This window comes from Chiloscyllium plagiosum, chromosome 7 (genome assembly GCF_004010195.1).
Source record: "Chiloscyllium plagiosum isolate BGI_BamShark_2017 chromosome 7, ASM401019v2, whole genome shotgun sequence".
Taxonomy (NCBI): domain Eukaryota; kingdom Metazoa; phylum Chordata; class Chondrichthyes; order Orectolobiformes; family Hemiscylliidae; genus Chiloscyllium; species Chiloscyllium plagiosum.
In genome coordinates this window covers 41107084-41123644 of record NC_057716.1, presented here as the reverse complement: position 1 = coordinate 41123644, position 16561 = coordinate 41107084, and the positions used below count along the sequence as shown (strand labels likewise).

General features: G+C 40.3%; 1 protein-coding gene across 1 annotated transcript in view; it reads left to right on the top strand.

Moving 5' to 3' along the window:
- The first annotated feature begins 3495 nt into the window (after positions 1-3495).
- The window catches only part of itga4 (integrin alpha 4), a 217907-nt gene continuing 204841 nt past the window's right edge, over positions 3496-16561 (top strand). The window contains exon 1 of the mRNA XM_043693479.1: positions 3496-3549. Within this exon, the coding sequence (XP_043549414.1) occupies positions 3518-3549 (32 nt within the window). The 5' untranslated portion in view covers positions 3496-3517. The remainder of the gene's footprint in view (positions 3550-16561) is intronic.

Genomic DNA, 16561 nt, shown 5'->3' with positions numbered 1-16561 from the left:
CTAAACTTTTTATCCTAAATTTCAGTGGCAATCTCTGTTTTTGCAACTTCAGTGCTAGTCTAATTATCTCTGGAAGTTTCATCCTAGGTGGCCAGGACGGGGAATGAAATGAGTTAATCCCTGGAAATTTGCTTGCTCTTTGATGCCAATGAGATTAAGCTGCTAGGAAAATGGTTTAAGAAATTGGATTGTCAAAGGAGCGTCAAATATTATGTTGGCCACTCTTCTGGGGTGTTCATGGTTGTATTAATAATGCCAATCAAACACATATTAATAAAAATCTCAGTTGAGTTTAAGAATTTATGAATCAATAGAGATTTTATCAAGTTAGAGTTATGATTGATAGATCATTTGATCTGCTATATTTTGCAGCCAACTCCAAAATGATGGATGTATTAGTAATTAGACTAGACTTTCTGCAGAACATGTTGAGATGAGAGTATAAGAAGTTTAAACTTTATTCACACTCTTTTATTTTGTTTCATTTATCACGACAGCAGTTGGTGGAGCATAAGAGTATTACACATTGGAAATATAGGCACATAACAGGAAGCTACATTAACACATTGTGACAATGTATTACGTTGTCCTGATTTTACCATATGTTCTATTTCATCCGGTTACTAAATATGCCTTTTTGCTAAATATGCCCTTTTTCTAAAAGCCTTCCATGGCAATTTTCTTGCTATTTTCCATTTGTCATCAATTAAATTCTGCCATCAGTAAATGTGCTTCCTTTTTGTTTAGCTTTAAGTACTTGATCATCTTCTGTACTCTTTTTGATCTGATTAAAGTTTCAGAATGTGCTATGTGGCTAATCTAATTTTTTTTAAAAAAACAGCTAATCAGACATCACCACTTGCTAATTGTGTGTGTTCTGTGAAATTGGAATGGAGGAAAAAATAATAAATGAGTATGAGTTTGGTAAAACTAGATTTTTTTTAAAACCAGAGTATTTACAATGATGACTTTTCTAGCAGTATGATATTTGCTGGGTGTAATTTAAATTGTTTACTGTAGTGTTTTACTATTAGCATCTTGAGCAGACATTTGGTCCGGGGAGCACATAATTGTAGCTTACGTTGTATAGTGTCCCATCTCTTTTTTTCACTTGCTACATCATGTTTCCGGACCCCTTCTGCTAACTTATCGGGCATCCATTCTCATTTGAAGATGAGACCATTATGACAAATGAGCAGAAGTAGGTAATTCAGTTCATTGAGTCTGCTATTCAGTGCGACCATGGCTGATCTGATAATCCTCAATTCCACTTACTTACATTATCCCCATAACTCTTGATTCTCTTACAGGTTAAAAATCTGCCTACCTCAAACTTGAATATATTTAATTACACAGCCTCTACAGTCTTCAGTGGTAAAGAATTCCACAGATGCATTACTGCCTGAGTGATAAAACTCCTCCTCATCTCTATCACAAGTGAATAACCACCTACTCTGAGATTATGTATTTTGGCAAAGGTCTTTTCCAATTTTTTCTTCTATTCAGGTTACTTTACTATTTACATTTACTTGTCCCCTTTCATTTCTTTATTATTGATTTGATTTCTTCCTTGATTCAGTGCCCGGACTTTCTTCACTTACTCACTAGCTGAAACTCCTTCTGCTCTAGAAAGGTTTCTCCCTTTTTCATGTTGATGCCCTTTCCTTTCTCGTGACTGAAAAATGTTTTTTTTTCTGGACAAGTTATCCATGCCTTATTTTTTAATTACACTTCAACAAAAATTAGCAGACTGAATGATTAAAAACAGCTTTAATGATTTCTTTTGTGCCAAGGTATTTTAATTTGTCCACTGTTTCTATCTTGTTGCTTCAAAATTTGAACTTCCACTGTCACTTAGAATTCTAACATTTTTCTGTGCCTCATTTATGGTCAATCCATAAAGATGCACTGTGTCTTTTGAATAGGACAGCCAATAGTATCTAGGTCTTCCTTTGCTCTGGCTATGGATGTCATATTGTCTGCATGTCTGATAACCCATATGCTTTGACCTCTAATGCGAAACTTAACTGGCTTTTAAATGACAAAGACTACTCCCCTATTGCTCTCTATATTGATGACCTTTCCAAATGCTCATTGGCCCACCATATTGGCCTCAGAAAGCAAGCCACACTCACCTTTCTTCCAGAGCTTCCATGTTCAACACTCTAGAAAATCCTACCTAACTTCACTACAGGCATACATACACGGCGTGGACTGTAGTGATTAAGAAAGTGGCTCATGACTTCTTAAGGGGCAATAAATGCTGACATGGCTGATCTGATAATACTCATATCTCATGAACAAAAAAAATGCTAGTGGTTAATGGTTCAATTGTAGCTTTCTGGAGTGCTGCAATCACACTTCTTCCCACTGTAAGTTATAAAGTTATGATTCCTGGAGAGCTAGATTGTATATATGTTTGTTCTTATCTATAATAATGCTGTTATGTTTACACTTAACAAACTTAATCTTTCTTGAAAAATTTGCTGATTGAACATATGGTTTTGCACAATAGTGGCAATCTCACAATCAGTTTATTGAATTATAATTCCCAGATTTGAAATTGTTTAATTTTTGCACAGGAAATGGGTGTTATTGGCAAGTGCAACATTTCTTGCCCATCCCTAGTTGCTCTTGAACTGATTGGCTTTCTAAGGCATTTCAGAGCATAATTAGAGTCAACTCATTGGCTGTGGGTCTGGATTTACATGTTGGCCAGGCCAGGTCCGGACAACAAATAATTTTTCCCAAATGACATTATTGAACCAAATGAGTTTTGACAACTGATAATATTAACATGCTCACTATTAATTCCAGGTTTTATTGATTTCAAATTTTACCAACTGCCATGATGAGATTCAGACCCCTGTTCTCAAAACATTAGGCAGAACTTCTGCCTTATTAGCCCAGTGATATTGCCACTATGTTGCCTTCCATAAAATCATAGTGAAAGTAAGATAGTGCCTTGAATATAGAAGAACAATCAAAAGTACAGAAAACAAATTATAGTAGAGATAATAATCTGAAATGTGCAGTAGAGAAATTACATAACTAAACTGACAGAAAGCTAGATCTCAAAAGGAAATGGATATTGGCAGAAAGGTGAATGTAAATAATAGTGTAAATAATAGTCAAATATTTCAAAGTTAAAATCATGCCAAACTGTTATACGTTGTAAACTTTTGACATAGAATTCCATTTATTTTCAAAATTCTTCTCTAAAGATAACATTGATCATTCATTTATATGTCAGGCTATAATTATTAAAAGTTTTAAAGATTTCTTTCAGTAGTTGACCAGTGCTGTAGAATTGGTTCTTTCCAATGTATTAACAGGCTTGGCTAACCGTGACTGCCATTATGTCTCCCTCCTGTGAGGCACTTCCTGGGTAATTTATGCATGAATTTTGCCAAGATTTGACAACTTTCAGGATATTAACATAAAATTAGACTGCAGTGTTGAGCAATGGGTGGCATTAAAATTAACTGCAGCTGATCAAAACGAATAGAAATGTCTCATGGGTTTGAGAGGGAAACGTTCAACAACAAGGTAGGAGAGTCTGTGGATGGCAAAAAACATAAGAAGCCTTAAAAAAGCTTGCATTGCTTGGGAAATCATTTTAAATTCTTGATTATGATTATCATTTGCCTGGAAATTAGCATATCAGTTAATAAATTATCTTTGATGGCAATGAAACTTACACTTGGAAAGTTGCGCAGTGAAACGTGCATTTAAATTAGATCTGTAAGTTTGTCAGTGTCTGCTCCACACAGATTGCTCATTGAATGCCATTACAGGCTGCTTTGGAAATGATGTGCGTGTTAATAAGCTGGGACATCTGCTTACCAGGTTTTTTTCTGATTCATTAACTGACATTGCTGCTGTGGCCAGAGGGGATCGTAGTAAACCCCGAAGGGCTTTTGCTGCCTTGAGATGGACCCTGATGATTGCCTCAGTCTTTTGACCTGACTGAACTTTATAAATCTGTGCTAATGATTATTGTTAACATTGCTTCTATTGAAATATAAAGTGTAGCATTGAAAAGGTTTTGCTACTGTCAGTATTTAGAATTGAGGTGCAGATGTGAAACAATTACATAGCTAACATATCCTTCATGTAGTTTATACTTCTTTTCCATTATTCCAACAATTAAAATATGTTCAGCTGCTGAAGATATTTCACTGCATCAAATTGGTGCTTAAAAACGAATCTGAGATTTCAAGAGTTAAGTGAGAACAGAAAATTATTAAAGGTTTAAGGAATTAATGATCTTTAAAGCTGGATATGACAAATGAAATCATCATGCAGCCGTGTCAAGTGATGCTTTTGCCCCATTCAAACAAATGAAACAGTTCTAAATGCTCTAGAGAGAATGATTGAGCAAAAGAAATCTGACTTGATAGTACATGTTGAGGGATGAAATGGACAATGAAGTTTCCATATGTTGTTTTTATGCAGTAATTAGAAACTGTCACACACCGTTTCATTCCTCAGTTTCCTTGAGCTTATTTGCATGTACAATGCTTCCTCAAAGTGAAATTCTACTGCAAACTGGCACCCAGCTGGGATCTGAGACGGTGACACACGCACTCCTTCCACCTCATGGACAAGTGGCCAACAGCAGGCACTGTCACAGCCCGAGCAACATACAAACCACCAAAGCTGTCTGTCAGATTAAACTTTGATTTCCTGTCTTAAAATAAGACACAGAGGACACCGGAATTATTCTTACTTAACAGCAACCACATCCTATTAAGTCTGAGTTTAACCTCCAACTGATTGGTACACGGCTAATGCCTAAATTGATATTAAGATTGGAACGTCCCAATCCCTTAAGTGGTTTGGGCAGTGGAATGAAATTTGGGGAAAAAAATGTGACAATAGAAAATTAGAATCTTGACATCTAGAAAGAAAACTCTTGATTTTCTCCTTAAGCTTTACATGGTGACTTCACAGTCTCACTACTTAATGATGACTAACTTATTTCCATGCATTTACATTTAATTATTAGACTAATCTACAACACTGAGCTGAAAATGTGTTGCTGGAAAAGCGCAGCAGGTCAGGCAGCATCCAGGGAACAGGAGAATCGACGTTTCGGGCATAAGCCCTTCTTCAGGAATCTACAACACTGTCATGTCTCCTGCAATTCTCCTATTTTTTCTCAAGAAACTAGACTACATCATTACCAAACATGACAATCAGAGTGGGTCCCTGGCTGCAGCAGCTCATCACTTGTTTGTCTTTGCCTTTATCCAGATGTGGCTTCACTACAACATACCTGTATGAGTCAGGCCACCATTTTTCTTGACCCTTTGTCTACATTAACAAACCACCAGCCCCACTACAGCATCGTGCCTGTTCTCAGTCTAAGCCTCACACCACTTCAGCCCTTCAGGACTTGGTTTCAGAGCTCAGAGATACTTGAGACTCGCATGCGTATGCTTGTGCACAGGGACACATGCATGTCATGCATCTGCACAGGATGCATCTGTGAACTTGCTTTCTTAACGCACATTCCCTTTGTGCTTACTTGAAGGGTGTCAGTCTCTGTGCCTTGCATAATGCATGGGGCAGTAAGGAAGCACTGAGTGGTTAAGGGGGGGTGGACATGTTGTTGCCTGGCAGCGGGCTATGTTAATACCTAGTTTGCTATTTGGGTCTCAGCTGGTTGGATTGAAGTTATTTCTGTTGGTAGATTGCAAGAATTTGGACTGCTGTCCATCCTGCTAACACCTCCAGGTCGCTGTTGATGAAGTGCAGAGGGAGCTTTGCTTTCTTTGCTGGGTTGTTAGCGAAAACAGTCCCACACCACAATATGGACGACAGTTACTGGCTCATAGTGTTTGGAGTAGTGTGAAGCTGAGCATTAAATACGGTGCCTGTGGTGTGAACACCTGAAAGTTCCGGCTGTAGCAAGCATTTCTGCCTTGCCTGCACGAATGCACAAGAAGGGAGTTGGAGAGTCAGGTTGCATATTTGATGAGGTAAAGAATGGGAGGTTGTGTGAAAAAACTCACTTTGAACCACAGTCGACCAGGCACCATGAATTCCTGAAGAAGGGCTTATGCCCGAAACGTCGATTCTCCTGCTCCTTGGATGCTGCCTGACCTGCTGCGCTTTTCCAGCAACACATTTTCAGCTCAACCATGAATCTTACTCAACAAAAGACTTTAACTACAAAATGGGAAAATGCAGCACAGTGTTCTTCGGTATTTGTCTGAAAGTTAATGCAATGAATGTGTATTTCTTTATTGTAGCCTGCTCATTGTGGAGAAATAATAATATTTCATGCTGTAAATTTCTGACTTTGACTCAAGGAAAGGAAAGCAAGGTGAACTGAGATGGTAAATAAAGTAATATCAACCTCTGGACTTAGTGGGTGTTCACGGGATACAAAGTGGTGCGTTGTGGTGCTGGCAGAAATGTCATTCACAGTGGCACAGCTGTTGGAAAAGGCTGTGTTGGTATCTCCGGCATGTTGAAGTGTGAAGAGCAAAAATGAATCCTATTTCTCAGGAGAGTCCTGCATATGTCAAGTATATTGTCCCATTAAGCCAATCCATTTATCAACCCACTGAATGCCAATTAAATTGCACAGGATGGTGCAGGTATATGGTGAGCTGTTGGTGCCAAACTTTATTACAGCTGAGGCATTCTGGCACAAAACATTTTGCACATTTTTGAAGGTGATAGCTGAGGCTTACAAAAAAAAATAATTTACTATCAGTACAAATGGCTTCGGTGTAAAACTTGAGAGAGCTGATCTCAAAAATCACAAGAAACTGAGCAAAAATCAGCAATACCAGTAAATGCCATTGGAGGCTTTTGTAAGATTTTTTTTCATTCAATTTATCTGAAATGAAGATGTCAGGGCACAAGTCCAAATGGTGCCAAATGCCTTCACAGCGTGGAAATTAAATCAGTGTAATTTCATCAGGATGATTCGAGACTGCAGCATTTTGTTTGCTGGATTCACTGCCTCACTGCTGCCTCTGTGTGCCCCAGCTGAACCATTCCTGTCATCTCTCTGAAGCAGAGAAGAGAATTTGACTGGAGCTCACCATCTTTTCATCAGCATAGTCAATATGTCAATGTTAATACCATTAACATTTACAGTAGTGCAGCTCTAACCATTCCTCCAGTTCTGTAGGATATGTACCTCCAAATATGAATTTCTATTATTCCCATCAGTTTGTAGTTGTCACTGATATCCTCATAAATAGAAAAGATATTTAAATTCAGTTATAACATTCATGAGTTATCATTTGCAGCACAAGTCCATCCACTGCTATTGGGTTACGATGTGTCATCCACATTGTGGTGAAACGGTTAAAAATTATGTCCCAATACATGTGTGAATCTAACCGGAATGGAGGTGTTGCTTAGTCCCGTGTGAATCTTATTACACACCTCCCCGTGTGAATCTTCTTATCTGTATGTAACCAGAATGGAATGTGTTTTTTAGCCTTGCTCTGCTGTTCACATGAATGTTTATATCTGGAAAAGAGTATATCAGCTGGAAAAGTCTCCAGTTCGGTGAGTCTGCTCCGGGGTTACGTTTAACCGCCGAGCGTGGGTTGTTGGCAACCGCTCTACGAGAACTGACGGCTCCCAGTTCCGGTAACATGTAGAGTGAGTATAAGCCAGACCCGTTGTAAGTATGAGACCTGGTTGTGGCGACGCTGCGGGGAATAAAATGCTCATATTCTAGCAGACTCGCCTCTTGGTCGTTTGTTCTGTGTCAGACTACTCTCCTACGAACCTGACCTTGAGAATTTTTTAAAACACACATCTCTGATTGAAGCCCTTATTTTAACAGTTGCTGCAATTGACCAAAGGGAGTGAATGAAAAGACATTTACTCACTTGCTTTCCTTTGGCTTCTTCCTCTGCCTGAACTGAACTTCAAGGGTGGTGGAGACAAACCAGTTTCTTACTGCTTCTACTGGAACAAATATGAATTCAATTTGGAAAGTATATCACACTAACGGTACTGTGAATTGAGAAACAAATGGATAATCTATCAGTGAATTATCACCAGATTTTAATCTTTTAGGTTTCAAAAACATGTTGGGCCATAAAGGTCTTCCTACTATTTAGAACCTTTAGGGCTTTCAGTCTCAGGTAATGGGAGGTCAGAATCAGAGAAAATTCCTAGTTTCAGAAATGGGAATTCAATTCTATTTAATACTTACAAATTGATGCGTATTCTCACATAGGGAGGTCATTCACAGAAATTTATGAAAACTGAACTAAATCTGTTATCATTATCCATGATTCAATATCAAAACATTCATTGATATGAGCATAAAACATGTGTTACTTTTTAAATCCACAGGAATGCATTGCCGGACAGGGTGGTGAAGGTAGGCCAATAGTAACTTTCAAAAGGCAACTGCATAAGAAGGAAAATAAATGTACAACAAAGTAGAAATAGCTAAGGAGTGAGAGTACAGGAAAGAGATAGACAGCTGAGTGGTGTAAAGACACCAATCTCTGCCTCAATGTCAGCCAAACAAAGGAACTGGTCATTAACTTCAGGAAACAGGGAAGGACACGCCTCTGTATGTATCAATAGTGCCGAGGTGGAGTTGTGCTTCAAGCTCCTACTTGATCCCAGATGAACCCCCAAACTGTTATGTCATGGGTAAACCCTCCTGCTTAATTTAAACCAGCACACAGAAAGGCTTTATCATGTGCAGTTAACTGTGAAAATTTGATAGGCCAAGAACTATATAAAGTAATAATTAACAACTTTATTTCTTAAAGTATAGCAGAGAATAGTTAACTAACAACTATTTACAACTCAAAAGAGAAAATGCTAGAAAATCTCAGCAGGTCTGGCAGCATCTGTAAGGAGAGAAAAGAGCTGACATTTCGAGTCTAACTAACCCTTTGTCAGCTTTGACAAAGGGTCAGTTAGACTTGAAACGTCAGCTCTTTTCTCTCCTTACAGATGCTGCCAGACCTGCTGAGATTTTCCAGTATTTTCTTTTTTGGTTTCAGATTCCAGCATCTGCAATAATTTGCGTTTAACTATTTACAACTCCTTCCCCATGCCTATCTTTTACATTCCTTTCTATAATAATAGTCTGATAAAAACCCTGATTAAGATTTCCGAAAAAATTCAAATTTCAAAACCATCCAGCTGTCGAATCTTCTCTTCGCAGATTTGCTCTCTTGGTCGGTATCGATGTGTTTCTCCGTGCAAACTCCTTCTCTGACAGATACCTTTCAGACAGTTCTGACTGGCAGTCTACATCTGTTGGTATTTTGGCAGTTTTCTCCCAACTGTTCAATTTTCCCTGGTCTTATACCCCAAAGCATTGGATTGCTTCATTGGTTTTAAATATTGTCAAAACACAAAATTCAAATTTGATTGGAGGTTGGTATTTTGGGGTATCGTTTAAACTGATTGGCTGACTTTGAATTTGTTTTTGTCTGCAGGCAACCAGCTACACTAACTGCTGGACCAAAAGGTTACATTATATCTTGTTCAGAACACTTGGTGCTGTCAGGTAGTTCTGCTAGCTGTAGTACACCCACATCTTCATAACAGAGTAAATATCACCTGCAATCTGGCCTGATCCATCCAAGTCGATGCCACAGTCCAGAAAGTCCATCAATGCCTCTACTTCTTTAAAATGCTAAGGCAATTTGGCATGTCCACAATGACTCTTGCCAATTTTTATAGATGCACATAGAAAGCATCCTATCTGGATGCATCACAACTTAGTATGGCAACTGGGTGGCACGGTGGCTCAGTGGTTTGCACTGCTACCTCACAGCGCCAGGGACTCGGGTTTAATTCCTACCTTGGGCAACTGTCTGTGTGGAGTTTGCACATTCTCCCTGTGTCTGCGTGGGTTTCCTCCTGGTGCTTCAGTTTCCTCCCACAGTCCAAAAATGTGCAGGTTAGGTGAATTGGCCATGCTAAATTGCCTGTAGTGTTAGGTGCATTAGTCAGGGGTAAATGTAGGGGAATGGGTCTGGGTGACTTACTGTTTGGAAGGTCGGTGTGGACTTGTTGGGCCAAAGGGCCTGTTTCCACACTGTAGTGAATCTAATCTAAACTGCTATGCCCAAGACAAGAAGAAATGACAAAGAGTTGTGAACGTAGCCCAGTCCATCAAGAAATCTAGCCCTCCTCCCATTGATTCTGTCTATACATCCTACTGCCTTGGAAAGCAGCCAATGTAATCAAAGACCCCTCTCACTGTAGTTATACTCTCTTCCATCCTCTTTCAGGGTTAGTATGGACTCGATGGGCTGAATGGCCAGCTTCCACACTGTAGGGATCCTATGATCAGTGTTAATGTCAAAAGCTGCTCAAAACATAATTATATATGCATTTTTATTTCGGTCATGCTGATATCCAGGTTAAAATTTGCCTGTTCACTTTTGAATCCCACATTTGAATTAAGCCCAGGCTGATAAGATCTGCTGTCATTATCATGCAATGTGAAATTAATTCTAGTAGTCTCAATCCAGTTCTAAATGGGCTTATGCATGAAAAAAACCCATCCCCAGTTCTGTACAAATGTGGCAATTTCATACAAAGAAACTATTGCACAGCTGGTATGGGAAATCTGAAATGCAAAATGTCACACTCTGTGTTCTCCAGAGGTTGGGCCTTGTGTATATTATTGAAGCAGATTAGAAGAACTTTATTCTGCAGCAAAATTTGCACTGCTTGACCTGTAAGTGATTGATGCTGGCACTGGGGGCTCGGAGTGGAAATATTCCATTTCCTATCACTAACAGACATTGCCTGGGTGAACAGGGAAAAATAAACGGCTAATTCTTGCCTTTGTTACTTACTATGTAAAAGTCAGACTTCCTTTTGCGTTCAGACCAGTTATAACATAGATGTGCATTTTAACCCAATACCTCTCCAAGACCCATGCAGAAAAATAATACGTAAATATGTTGTATTTCAAAATGCTTTTGGCGCTGACACTATTTTTGGAAAGCTTAGAGTTATAAAATAAGAGAATTATGCAGCACAGAGGAGGATATTCAGTTCATCACACTAGTACCAAAGCACTTAAACACCTTCCAATTCATACAATCTCTTACAATCCATAACTAGTCCTACAATGGCTCTTTTGGTACACTGGTACCTCTGACCCAAGGAACCTAGGTTCAAGTCCCACCTGCTTTAGAGTTGTGTAACATCTATGAAAAGGTCAATTAGAAAGGATCCATAGTCCTGCAGTTCCTCTGAAGACCAGCATGTCTATCCTAGATCATTCTTTTATGCATGTTTTTATTATGCAGATCTCTTCTAATTTGAGGTTTGTCTCTGCTATTACCCTCCTCGTCCTTCCCTGTTGTCTTCTTCTCTTTCTGCCTCTTCTTTTCTTGATGTGTGCAAAGTTCATGGTGCCTGCTTGCTATTCAAAGGTTTAAAGATAAATGCTGAGTAGCCGCATGCTTCAACAGGTAGACCAAGCTAGAGCAAGGCAACTCGTACCTAAAGCTACTTTGCACTTCTTAAAGCCACCTTACACCATGTTCTGCAGAAGGTGCTGGAATAGAATAACCTATAACATACAGGGGAAGAGTGCAGACAGTATGCCTTCAAGTTCTCAGACACAATGTTAGAGAAATTGTTGCATGCAAAGAGGAAAGAAGTCCTCTATCTATTGGGGATAAGGAAGTCACCCAGAAAAACTGCAAAATCATTGCAAGTAGATTGCCATCACTAACAATCCAACAAGCATAAATCTGAAAACCCGATACAATGCAGGAAGAAGTTCAATGATTTCACATAAATGGTCAAGGTTAGTGAATTCATTCTCAAATCTCACTTTCCCTTAATTCCTTCTGATTTAGCAGCAATGGGTAGTTTAAGAGTGTATTTCTTGCAGTATCCTGGTTTCCTCAATCCTTATACATTTTTGATCTTCATGTATTCGAGGACTGCAACCCTGTCCAGGAAATAATGCATGAGGAAGAACTGGTCGAGGAAGAAGAGACCTGAAGAAAGGGATTAGGAGAGCTAAGAGAGGGCATGAAAAATCGTTGGCGGATAGGATCAAGGATAACCCCAAGGCATTTTATGCGTATGTGAGAAACTTGATTGACACTTGACAATGATCCTGCAGCCTCAGAGTATGGTCTGATTAACAGATTCAGTCGGGGAACTCAGATTCTATGAGATCCACCTAGCTGACCTTACTACAAACATTACATACTTCGGAACTGAAATATGATATAGGTGCATGCAAATTAATTTCTAATTAAATGTTCCAATCCGTACATTAAGATAATTTATGCCTGAACTTCACAAATATTTCTTTAAACATATTGAAAGATTGCTTCTTTGACCTTGCTTCAAGAGTTACTGCGTTTTGTTGGAAAGTAATAATTTCTGTAATTGAAGTGGGTGTATTGAAGCAGGCCATATGATTCATCTCCAGGTACACAATATTATGTAAGGCAAGTTGCTGGCTGCTTTGGAACAAGAGGAATGTTTATTTTGGAGGTGGTGTTGTATTTTAAGTATCCCACAATCCTTGGAATTGTTTGCTTCACAAAGTAAGTTTGATTGCATTACTTCAGCGGAGAATAATGGTTTTCCAAGAGTAATTCCTGATTCATCCACCCTTCAATCGTACTCACGTTTCTTAGCAGAGTCCGGACGTTGTAGTCAGATGTACACTGTTTATCTTTTAATTTTCTGCCTCCCTAGCCAAGCCTAGGGTCACCAGTTTCTGCCAATACCTTCACTGAACTCGGTAACCTTGATGTACGGTAACTGGCTAGAGTCCACAAAGGATCACTGACACCTCATTCCATTAAAGAGAAACGGTTGGCTGAATTGCTTGAGTGGCAGATGGAGTTCAACCCTGTCAAGTGTGAGGTTGTCCATTTTGGAAAGACAAATAAGAATGCGGAATACAGGGTTAACGGTAGGGTTCTTAGTGAGGTGGAGGAACAGAGGGATCTTGTAAGAAGGCCTATGGTGTATTAGCGTACATTAGCAGAGGGCTTGAATTCAAGAGTCGTGAAGTGATGTTGCAACTGTACAGGACTTTGGTTAGGTCACATTTGGAGTACTGTGTGCAGTTCTGGTTGCCTCACTTTAGGAAAGATGTGGAAGCTTTGGAGGGGGTGCAGAGAAGATTTACCAGGATGTTGCCTGGAATGGAGAGGAAGTCGTACGAGGCTAGGTTGAGAGTTCTCGGCCTTTTCTCGTTGGAACGGCGAAGGATGAGGGGTGACTTGATCGAGGTTTATAAGATGATCAGAGGAATAGATAGAGTAGACAGTCAGAGACATTTTCCTCCGGGTACAACAGAGTGTTACAAGGGGACATAAATTTAAGGTGAAGGGTGGAAGGTATAGGGGAGATGTCAGGGGTGGGTTCTTTACCCAGAGAGTGGTGGGGGCATAGAATGCGGTGCCTGTGGGAGTGGTAGAGTCAGAATCTTTGGTGAGCTTTAAGGGGCAATTGGATAGGTACATGGATGGGTACTTAATCTAGGTTAGAAGTTCGGCACAACATCGTGGGCCGAAGGGCCTGTTCTGTGCTGTATTGTTCTATGTTCTATGTTCTATGTTCTATGTTCTATGTTCTATGTTCTAAGCAAGATTCACATCCACCAACTTAGACCCTCAGAGATGTTTTAATGGCAGAACATTTATGGACAAGAGTATGCCTGGCCTGTAGACCGGATAGGAGAGAGGGTAACATAGCTTTAGGAAGGTGGGGTCACGTGAGTTGCGCTGCATACGATTTAGTTTAAGGCTTTGAAGGGGGAAACTCACAGAGTAGGATGATCAGTATGCACACTAGAATTCCAGTGGGGACAATGTTGAATGTGGAATTGCATTTGTCCTCACTGGCACCACAGTTAAGTGAGTTGATTATGGTCAGGCTGCCTGAAAAAGGTGATCTTGATCACCTCCTCCTGATTTCTTTTAAGACAAGATAGGATGAGAGATGCTGAACTGGATAGTGAAGACCACACGAGTAAACAGATTGGGAGGCCTTGGGTTTTATTTAAACAGTCTGAATGGGTGTGGCCAGCACTCACAGATCAGGATGTCTGGGTTTTGGTTTTTCAGTAGCATCAGAAGCAGTTGGGTTCTCAATACTGTTAGACGCTTCAGGAAGTGTCTCTTGGCTGTTACTGTCTCTGCATTTTCTCTTGATGCTTTCTCTTCCTTGGTTGAAGTAATGCATTTGAGATTCTGTGTCTGAATTTTCCTTTTTGCTATGAGGTGTGTTTATGCGATATTATTATCGTGGAACATTTAATTAGTAATGGTAACTGTGTCTATTAAGTTTTCCAGTAGAGTAGTTATTCTAAATCTCACTATCTATTGTTTGTATTTTAACTATAGTGTTTAAATAAATGGTGTTTTGCTTAACGCTGAGTAATTTGACCAGTGGCAAAGCATCTGGGACACAACAGTTTATATTTGCCTTTAAAATAGGAAAATGTTAGAGTCTAGGCTGCCTTCTTAAAATATTTTGAGGAGAGTCTAGTCTGATCCATAACAAATTGTGGGCTCAAACTGTTGAGATCAAAATCTCTAATTCCAGGTTGGGTTTAGGATTATTGAGCTCAATGATGGCAAATGGTATGTGTTATTGTCTTTTGTTTCTGATGTTAAATTTGGTTGGTTGAAACAAGATATGCCTAGTTTAGTGATGGAGAAAGTGAGGTCTGCAGATGCTGGAGATCAAAGTTGAAACTTTATTGCTGGAACAGCACAGCAGGTCAGGCAGCATCCAGGGAACAGGAGATTCGACGTTTCGGGCACAGGCCCTTCTTCCCCCCCGACGTGGTCGACGGTGCCCTCCACCGCATCTCCTCCACTTCCCGCTCCTCCGCCCTTGAACCCCGCCCCTCCATCGCCACCAGGACAGAACCCACTGGTCCTCACCTACCACCCCACCAATCTCCATGTACAGCGCATCATCCGCCGTCACTTCCGCCACCCCCAAACAGACCCCAGCACCAAGGATATATTTCCCTCCCCACCCCTATCAGCTTTCCGTAGAGACCACTACCTCCGCGACTCCCTTGTCAGATCCACACCCCCCACCGACCCAACCACCACTCCCGGCACCTTCCCTTGCAACCGCAGGAGGTGCAACACTTGCGCCCACACCTCCCCCCGTCTGCAATGGGATACAGACAGGGGGAGGGTCAGATCGTCTGCAATGAGATACAGACAGGGGAGGGCAGATCGTCGGTAATGGGATACAGACAGTGGGAGGGCAGAGCGTCTGCAATGGAATACAGACAGGGGGAGGGCAGGTCGTCTGCAAGCCGGATCCCTCCAGCCCGGCACCGCCTTCCTGACCTGCAGTCTTCTTCTTGACCTCTCCGCCTCCATCCTACTCCGACCTATCACCCTCACCTTGACCTCTTTCCACCTATCACATTTCCAACGCCCCTCCTCCAAGTCCCTCCTCCTGCTGAACACTCTCTGCTCATTCCTGAAGAAGGGCCTGTGTAAAGGCTCATTCCTGAAGAAGGGCCTGTGCCCGAAACGTCGAATCTCCTGTTCCCTGGATGCTGCCTGACCTGCTGTGCTGTTCCAGCAATAAAGTTTCAACTAGTTTAGTGATGGCCCTTTCAGTCACGAAGATTTTCCTGGGATGGAAGAAGTTCCTTTGGGAGTTTTACTAAACGTGAGCAAAGCAAAGCTTTCGGAATTGGTGAACAAGATGGAGTTGGGTTTGCCTGTGCTTGCAAGAGAAAGGGAACTAATTATGGCATCACACAGCATTTACAATCGCCTGGAATTCCACTGGAATAATTAGAAAAGGCTAAGATTCAATTGCAAATGAAGCAGTTTGAACATGAAAAAGAAATAAAATAGTTTGAATTGCGATTAAAAGAGGAAAAAGGAAAGGAAAGAATAGCCCTAGCAGAGGAAGAAGAAAAGGATTGGAAGGCCTTAACAGAAGAAAGAGAGAAAGACAGAGAAGAAAAGCAGAAAGAAAGAGGATTTGAACTTCAGAAGTTGGCCGTTAGAGAGGAAAGTCAACTTGAAAGGGTAGAGGTGAAGGTAGAAGTTAGGCTTAATGAGGAGGATTGTGATGACAAGCAACTCCATTGTAGCCAATGGGGATCTATTTAAATATATCCAAGTATTGCCTGACTTTGACAAGAAGGATGTAGAAGTCTTTTTCATATAATTTGAGGAAGTGGCTAAACAAATGAAGTGGCTGGTGACCATGTGGTTATTGTTGATTCAAACAAAGTTAATAGGTAGAGCTAGTGAGGCATTTTCATCATGATCAGAGGAGGTATCTGGTGAGTATAATGCGGTGAAAAATAGAATCTGAATCATATATGAACTAGTGCGAGAAGCCAATGGACAATGTTTCAGGAATCTAAGGTAGGAACCTTGTCAAACTACATAGAATTTGAAAGGATCAAACAAAGTAATTTTGATAGGTGGATAAGGACATTAAAAATAGATCAAAGATATGACGCTCTTAAAGAGACGATTATTTTGGAACAGTTAAAAAGTCACTTGCTGAAGTAGTGAGAATTCATGTGGAAGAGCAGAGAATAAAATTAGCAGTA